Source organism: Rhinopithecus bieti, unplaced genomic scaffold (genome assembly GCF_001698545.2).
Source record: "Rhinopithecus bieti isolate Rb0 unplaced genomic scaffold, ASM169854v2 scaffold_33474, whole genome shotgun sequence".
Classification (NCBI taxonomy): domain Eukaryota; kingdom Metazoa; phylum Chordata; class Mammalia; order Primates; family Cercopithecidae; genus Rhinopithecus; species Rhinopithecus bieti.
The window spans coordinates 1,274,133-1,283,092 of NW_016814460.1; the positions used below are offsets into that span (position 1 = coordinate 1,274,133).

The 8,960-nt window shown below is 40.0% G+C and overlaps 1 protein-coding gene across 9 annotated transcripts in view; it reads left to right on the forward strand.

Annotated features, from left to right (window-relative positions):
• Positions 1-8,960, forward strand: part of LOC108514646 (cyclic AMP-dependent transcription factor ATF-7) — a 123,056-nt gene that overhangs the window by 25,896 nt on the left and 88,200 nt on the right. For all 9 annotated transcript variants that reach the window (XM_017851029.1, XM_017851036.1, XM_017851034.1 and 6 more), the window contains one exon: positions 4,691-4,759. In XM_017851029.1, coding sequence (XP_017706518.1) covers positions 4,712-4,759 — 48 coding nt within the window. In that variant the 5' untranslated portion in view covers positions 4,691-4,711. The remainder of the gene's footprint in view (positions 1-4,690; positions 4,760-8,960) is intronic.

The following is an 8,960-nucleotide window of genomic DNA, read 5'->3' on the forward strand; positions in this document are numbered from 1 at the left end:
TGAGACAGAGTTTCACTCTTGTTGCCCAGGCTAGAGTGCAATGGTACAATCTCGGCTCACTGCAAACTCTGCCTCCCAGGTTCAAGCGATTCTCCTGCCTCAGCCTCCCAAGTAGCTGGGATTACAGGCATGTGCCACCATGCCTGGCTAATTTTTGTATTTTTAGTAGAGACAGGGTTTCACCATGTTGGTCAGGCTGATCTCAAACTCCTGACCTCAGGTGATCTGCCTGCCTTGGCCTCCCAAAGTGCTGGGATTACAGGCATGAACCACCGTGCCTGGCTCCTTGTTAAATCTTTTACTAAGACTGTTAACTCCTCTTTTTTATAATCTGGAGTTGCTAGCAAAATAATTTGATAAATGACCATATACAGTAGCATCTAAATGATATGTATACTGATCAACCTCTGACTAATTGAACTTGTAAATTAAGCCATCATTCTTTTATTTTTTTTATTTTTTTATTTATTTTTATTTTTTTTTTATTTTGAGATGGAGTCTCGCTCTGTCGCCCAGGCTGGAGTGCAGTGGCCGGATCTCAGCTCACTGCAAGCTCCACCTCCCGGGTTTACGCCATTCTCCTGCCTCAGCCTCCCGAGTAGCTGGGACTACAGACGCCCGCCACCTCGCCTGGCTAGCTTTTGTATTTTTTAGTAGAGACGGGGTTTCACCGTGTTAGCCAGGATGGTCTCGATCTCCTGACCTCGTGATCTGCCCGTCTCGGCCTCCCAAAGTGCTGGGATTACAGGCTTGAGCCACCGCACCCGGCCTAAGCCATCATTCTTAATGAGGATGATTTCTTCCATGACAGATGAGTAAAAAATTATTTTTGTTAAGGCCTATTGTGTTTTTTTATATCCGCTTTGCCTAGCACTTGATATTAGTGGTTTCTGAATGAATGAATGAAAGCTAGTCTTAACATCTTCTAAATTTTTATGATGCTGTTACTTACAGTACATTATCCTTCTATTTTTTTTGTACCTAGCAGTGTCTGCTTTTTGTCATTAGGAACCTGACAACAGGTCCCTGGATGTGTTTGTGTGTGGCTTTTATTCCTTGCTTAGAGTTGGGCCATCTTATTACCAACAATTTCTCTAGTTGGTTACTAGAGAAATGATCACAATACACCTTGTCTGCATTCTTTTTTCTTATTAAATTATATTGTAATGGTAATATCACACCAGGTTTAGAGAATTTACTTTGTAGTCTTCAGTGACAGACTCTATACTTAGTAGATTAAAATATATAGATATAGACATATATCTAGATACACATAAATCTGTTTTCTTGCACAATGACCATTTTAGGATCTACCTCTGTCTCTAACAAAACTAACATAGGTTTTATGAAATTATTTCAGTTATTAAAAATCATTCTCTAAACCTTGGGTTTTCTTCAGTTCTCTCCCAGCATTTACATAACTTTCTCTTTTGAGTAAATATTAATTTTTTTAATCATTTAAAAAATTCTGGTGACTGAGTACCTGAGCCTTTTCTGCAGATGTTGGCCTCTAGGACAGTTTTTTTTATGCTTTTTTGTCTTCCCTGTTCTAAGATCTTTGCTGAAAGCAGCCCACTTCCCCTTGTCAGTGCTTCTTAATGTGTGTATCCCTCTTCTGTCATTTATTGTTTAGTTCTATAAAATGCTTATGTTTCATCCTGAAGAATAGATTGGGAAGGAGATGACACACTGTGAGTGCCATGCCCAGACACATGATCTGCTTGTCAAGCAGAATAGTTATAAATGAGCTGTGAGTTAAATTCTAGTGAGTACCAGTATTATTTTTCAAGATTTCACTTTATGTCTCAGTCTGTTTACACTACAGAAATGTGTTGCTTTTTGTTTTTGAGATGGCATCAGTGAGACCTCACTGATAATTAAAGATTTGTTTTAAGTGTTAGATTGAAATCAGCAAAATGATATTCTTTATATGTAGCAATTGATGCAGCAGACTAGGAGTGAAGGAGAAATTTTTTTAAAAAAAGATGTTAGCTGGATTTTTTTTTTTTTAATGGGGAGACAGATCATTCTTATTTTGTTAAATACTTAAATTTTAAAATCACTGTACAGTGAAAAAATTTTAAACAAGAATAATGGAAACGACAAGAGGCAAGAGATTGAGGGAATGATTTAAGAATAATTGTGGGTGTTTAAGAAGAGAGGCTTCTTCCTCTCATTGTGATCTTCCTTTGGTAAAAATGGTAAAACAAAGGCCAGCAAATTTAGAAGGAAGAAGGAAATCCTAGTTAGTGGCTGTCAGTTGAATATTTAAGAACAATGAAAATACTTCTGTTAGATTTTCATGCTTTTCCCCCCAATTTTTTTTGTTTTGCTTTCTTTCTTTCAGAAAGTAATGATTTTCATCTCTCTTTTCTAGTAAGTGTGCCACTAAATAAAATTGGGAAGCTATATATTGTGATGTGATTGTGCAAAGCGAAGTTACATTTTGAATTTTGTGGTTTGAGGGAAGCCATTCCAGAATTTATTTCACCACTTCCTATGCCAGTACTGTCCCACTTCTCAGCCAGAACTCTTTCCCTCCTCTAAATAGGTAGAAAAATGAGAAAATTTAGCATCAAATAACAGAACCAAGATAAAAGTAAGGAATCCTGCCTGATCCTTGTTTTATGTCTACTCTAGCCCTTGTAGTTTACTTCCTGGTTGAAAATATATTAGAGGACCTTGTTGAAATAAAATTCTCATTTTGTGATTATATTAGGGAAGCAGATTCTGGGACATTCAGTGAAATTATCTCTAGCACAGGAGTTACGAATTTTTCCGGAAATGAATTGCTTTCTAGACGTGCTCTGAGTTTTCAGCCTTAATGGCCCTGGTCATTGCATTTATTTACTTTTGTTTACTCGTATTTTGTATCATGTTGTAGTTCCCGAAAGTGCTAAAAAATCATCATGTATTTAAAACCAACCAACCAACCAGAAAACCCCCCTCATCCTGGGGCTGTGTGAAGAAGAATGAAGCTCTCATTTCCCAGTACCCAATCATCAGCTTGAGCTGGCCTCTCCTAGGAACAGAATTTATTGAAGCAATTTATCCTGGCTAAATGTGATATAAATCTGTGTACATGTATGCATGTACAGGCTCTGTTCCATTACAGCAGTGCTGTAGCATCAGTTTCCTTCCTAGTTAGACCGTGTTTCTATCACACTGAAAGATGACCAAGAAATCCCTTCTATTTTATGGGGCACCCCACAATTTTAAACACTGATTAGTTGTGGAATTACTGATTGGATACTAGAAATACTGGTTTCTAACCCCAGAGTGAGTCCTAAGAGAGTAGGAGAGATGTTACCTAGCTACCCTCTGCGTTTTAAGCATGGTTTTCCGATTACCAGATTCAGTCTAGCACATTAACATTTTATTTCAATGCGAGCCTGACAGATTGTCCTAACATTTCAGTTTATTTCCAAGATAAAAATTTGAAATTTGGTTACAGTTCTGAAGTCATTTGCAGGCATATTCAAATTGTAGTTCCTCTCTCATCTTCCCTTGTTCATATTCTTTTGTATACCTTTTCTTTTATGGAAGGATGTTTGAAAATATCCTTTAGGAGTTTATAAGACTACTTTTACCCCCCACTTCATTTTTCTCTTCCACCTTCCAAAATACTGTTTATCTTTTAGGAATTGTTTTTACTATGATTTGCATTTCTAATCTTTATCCATCTCCACTTCTATTTTTATTCCTAGTTGGAATATGAGAAATTTCTCCCACACATTCAGATTGGAATTACTGTTCTTCAACAAAGAATTTCAATAAACACTTTGAGAGTTTAGCTTCAATAATTTAAAAACCAGTATAAACCCTGTTAAAGTCTTCAGAGGAATAGAAGGGATAGATGGTGATGCCTTTTAGTGCCATTTCTTTTATCCCCTGCAGCAGCACACATCTGTTGGCTGCAACAGAGCAGCCCAAGAACACTGGTCGAGAGCAGCACAAACAGCCGGAACATATTCTCCCAGTAAACCCCCAAAGAGTCGACATTTGTTTTATTGCTGCTTTTAAAAACCTAGCCGTAAATAGAATCAGAGGGGGGAAGGGCATCGATATTTCTCCATTTGCCACAGACGATTGGTGGGGGGAGGAGGAGGCTCCTGGTTTTTATTTTTATTTTTTTATTAATGAAAACCATTTCCCATGTATCCCAATAGGATGGGTGCTTTGTTTTCTTTGGCAATAATATGGGATAAACAGCCCTTGCCAATAGTCTCATAGTTTATACACCAGGGAGCCAGATTATGGCCCTGTAAAATGGAGCACCCCTCCTATAATCCCTTAATTAATTAAATGACAAATTTTGGTCTTCTCTAGTTCAGAAATATGGCTTCCGCATCGAGCGTTCAGTGAATTTATTGACATAAGGAACTGCACTAGTTGTAATTCAGCAGGTTGGAGGAGTGTGTTATATACTGTAGTAGAAAGAGGGAAAATCTAGCAAAGGTTTGAAACTCCTTGACTATTTAGATCTCAATCTTTCTAATTAAAAGTTTCAATTGAGACACAGTAGATCATATGCCACCTGTCTAATGGGTCTCCCCAAAGTAGCCTGTGTTTACAACTTTGATAGATGCATTTGTGGAACACCTGTTTCTGGGGTTGATATTTTTGAAGCACTTTTTTTTTTGCTCCAGCATATTTAACATAACTTTTTCCCCCACCTCCCCCTCCTCAGCTCCGCTTTGCTATATGAAATATGGGAGACGACAGACCGTTTGTGTGCAATGCCCCGGGCTGTGGACAGGTACGTTTACAATATACTTTATTGTGAATGTCTCGTTGTGAATCAAAGTGGCTGTTTTATCACTAAGGCAAAGAGTTTAAAGCCGGTATTTTACGTGATCACTGGAGGTAATAAGATCAGAGGATTTGCAGTGTGTAAATCCAAGTTATGAGGAAGTGTAGGCACTCTACTGTAATGAAATCTGCCTTGCTGTCTTCCATATTGTTATTCTACTGGTGTTTGTTTCCCACCACACAGTGTGGAAGAATACATGTTGCTCTCTCCTCTTTTCTAAAGCTGTCCATCTAAATACAAAGCAGGTTTAGAAATGTTTTCTCTTCATGCCAGGCGCGGTGGCTCACGCCTGTAATCCCAGCACTTTGGGAGGCCGAGATGGGCAGATCACCTGAGGTCAGGAGTTTGAGACCAGCCTGACTAAAACCCCATCTCTACGAAAAATACAAAATTAGCTGGGTGTGATGGTGCATGCCTGTAATCCCAGCCACTCAGGAGGCTGAGGCAGAAGATGGCTTGAGCCCGAGAGACGGAGGTTCTGGTGAGCCAAAATTGTGCCACTGTACTCCAGCCTGGGTGACAAGAGTGAAACTCAAAAAAAAAAAAAAAAAAAAAAGGTTTTCTCTTCAACCTACATGGATATAAAAGTCTGCTTAACATATTTGGAGAGGCAGCTGATAATATACCCACTCATTGTGAACCCCAATCTGCCAGAATCTATTTGGATTTTTTTAAATAAGGAAAAAAAAACGTTTCTTTTGACTGTTGATCCAGGAAATCATTGTTAGCAGCTACGGCAGATATCTATCTAGAAAAGACAAATCCAATATAGAACTTGAGATCTCACAGCATTATATAAACATTTTCTCTAATGCCATAAATGCATTGTTCTGTATGTCAGCTCTCACGTAATTATATTCATATGTGTAGATTGTATGTTATTTTTCATCATATGCTTTTTTAATAAAGTACTTTTGTTGAAATTGCCTTTTTTTTCATTTTGCATCTTCTTAACTCTTCTTCCTAGACCTTCCCCTATTGCCATGTTCCACAAAGTATGAAGAAAGGAATACAAAGGAAGTTTTATTTGCCTTCATTAATTCGCTTTATAGAACTCAAAGGGTTGAATTTCTGTTCACTTAGGAATATGTCATGTGACTGTCCACTGACACTTACTGGTGGTATGTGAGATTACAGAGTAATTATATTAAACATTGTAAATATGGACAAAAAGAAGAGCTTAACTTCAGAGATTCCTATAAATTTGAGAGGTAGATAAAATGGGGGTGGTGACAAGGAATGAACAGAAGGAAGATTCCAAATTCCAGTAAATGCTAAAATTTTCAAAAAAGACCAACAAAGGCATTGTATTCTGCAGTATTTGGCATCCTAGGGTGTATTTCCTTTCATGTCAAAGTTTTCAACTTTATTATTTACTACATGTTTCCCCATGTGATTTCTTTTTTTTTTTTTTGAGACGGAGTCTGGCTCTGTCGCCCAGGCTGGAGTGTAGTGGCCGGACCTCAGCTCACTGCAAGCTCCGCCTCCCGGGTTTACGCCATTCTCCTGTCTCAGCCTCCCGAGTAGCTGGGACTACAAGCGCCCACCACCTCGCCCGGCTAGTTTTTTATATTTTTTTAGTAGAGACGGGGTTTCACCGGGTTAGCCAGGATGGTCTCGATCTCCTGACCTTGTGATCCGCCCGTCTCGGCCTCCCAAAGTGCTGGGATTACAGGCTTGAGCCACCGCGCCCGGCCTGATTTCTTTAATATATATATCCATTTATATATGGATGTATATAAATATTTGAAGTAAAAGCCAGTTGGGAAAATAGAATACATTTGTTTCACTTTTCAGACAGCTTTATTGAAATACATTTCTAAAAATGATCTCTCCTAGGCTGGTGTGGCTCATTCCTGTAATCCCAGCACTTTCAGAGTCCAAGGCAGGGTGATCGTTTCAGCTCAGGAGTTTGAGACCAGCCTGAACAATATAGCGAGACCCTGTCTCTACAAAAAAAAAATAAAAATAAAAATTAGCCAGCATGGTGGCACACGCCTGTAATCCCAACTACTCGGGAGGCTGATGCAGGAGGATCACTTGAGTCCAGGTGTTTGAGGCTACAGTGGGCCATGATCATGCCACTGCACTCCAGCCTGGGCAGCAGAGCGAGACACTGTCTCAAAATAAATAAATTAAAAAATGATCTCTCCAAACTTTTACATGTGAATTAGATAATACTATTTACTATGATGCTATGACCAATACCTCATCCCTTTTTTTTTTTTTGAGACGGAGTCTCGCTCTGTCACCCAGGCTGGAGTGCAGTGGGGTGATCTCGGCTTACTGCAAGCTCCGCCTCCCGGGTTCACGCCATTCTCCTGCCTCAGCCTCCTAAGTAGCTAGGACTACAGGCGCCCGCCGCCACGCCCAGCTAATTTTTTGCATTTTTAGTAGAGACGGGGTTTCACCATGTTAGCCAGGATGGTCTCGATCTCCTGACCTCATGATCCACCTGCCTCGGCCTCCCAAAGTGCTGGGATTATGGGCGTGAGCCACCGTGCCCGGCCCTCATCCCTTTTTTACTTCTTGCTTTTAGTTGAAAATAGGCATTTTGGTGAAAAGATTTATTTTCTAATACTTACCATTATTTTTCTTCACTTATTGTTTAAGTTACTCCTGAACTCCTCTTATATGTTATATGCTTAAACCACCCAGACAAGGACTTCACAAAGAAGTAAAAATAGATGATAAAAATAAGGAATATGGCCGGGCGCGGTGGCTCAAGCCTGTAATCCCAGCACTTTGGGAGGCCGAGACGGGCGGATCACGAGGTCAGGAGATCGTAGACCACCCTGGCTAACACGGTGAAACCCCGTCTCTACTAAAATACAAAAAACTAGCCGGGCGAGGTGGCGGCGCCTGTAGTCCCAGCTACTCGGGAGGCTGAGGCAGGAGAATGGCGTGAACCCGGGAGGCGGAGCTTGCAGTGAGCTGAGATCTGGCCACTGCACTCCAGCCTGGGTGACAGAGCGAGACTCCGTCTCAAAAAAAAAAAAAAAAAAAAAAAAAAAAAAAAATAAGGAATATATTAGAAAAGCTTCTCTTAAGCTCTCTGAGGAAGAAAGATATAAATAACACCTCTTCAGGCTGTCTCATCAGAAAATAGTAGTATCCACTGAAATTTGTGCAATGTCACAGATTTGTGAAATTTGTTTTTGTTTTGCTGTGTTTTGGACTGGAGTTAGGAAAATATAGGGACTTTTGACTTTGGTTCCTTCTCGTAAAGTTGCGTTCCACTTACCATAAGCCATTTCCTTCCCCTACTTCTCTCTCCTGTTTCTGAATTATTTGTTGGTATTTTGGTGATTAGGATTCATTATAACCTCTGGGTTAGGTTCTAAAAGCTTTTTCCCCTCAGTAGGAAGGTAAGTGTGGAACATTGCTACCTTTTTCTTTTGGATTCAAGATACTGATTTCATTGAAAAAGGACACAAAGGTACAACCTAAGGCTTTGAAGGTAGCATGATTCATCCCTTTACCTCCTTTGCATATCAAAACTTTGTGGTCAGGTGAGATTATAGTTCTTCAGTTATATTTAGTCTCTTCCAAGTTTCTCCGACTATCTGGTAATAAATAACTCTAGATTGGAATCTCTACAAGATTTACTGTGATTGCTTTATGTTATATGAAATAGTGAAAATCTGGCAGACAAGATAAATTTGGTAAAGTGAACTACCCTTGGCCTGTCATCCAACTCCTTAATATCCCTTGAGAATGGTTTCATTCTGGAGCCACCTTGAGCCTTTCAAGCTATTTATAATCCATTTGTCATAGATTCAATTTCTTTCTTCCAGAAATGGTATAATAACAAAAAGGCTATGTAAATCCCAGAATGAGTAATAAGAACCATGATAATTTTTGCAAGACATGGTTTAGAACCTGCTACCATAGGCCGGGCGCGGTGGCTCAAGCCTGTAATCCCAGCACTTTGGGAGGCCGAGACGGGCGGATCACGAGGTCAGGAGATCGAGACCATCCTGGCTAACACAGTGAAACCCCGTCTCTACTAAAAATACAAAAACTAGCCGGGCGAGGTGGCGGGCGCCTGTAGTCCCAGCTACTCGGGAGGCTGAGGCAGGAGAATGGCGTAAACCCGGGAGGCGGAGCTTGCAGTGAGCTGAGATCCGGCCACTGCACTCCAGTC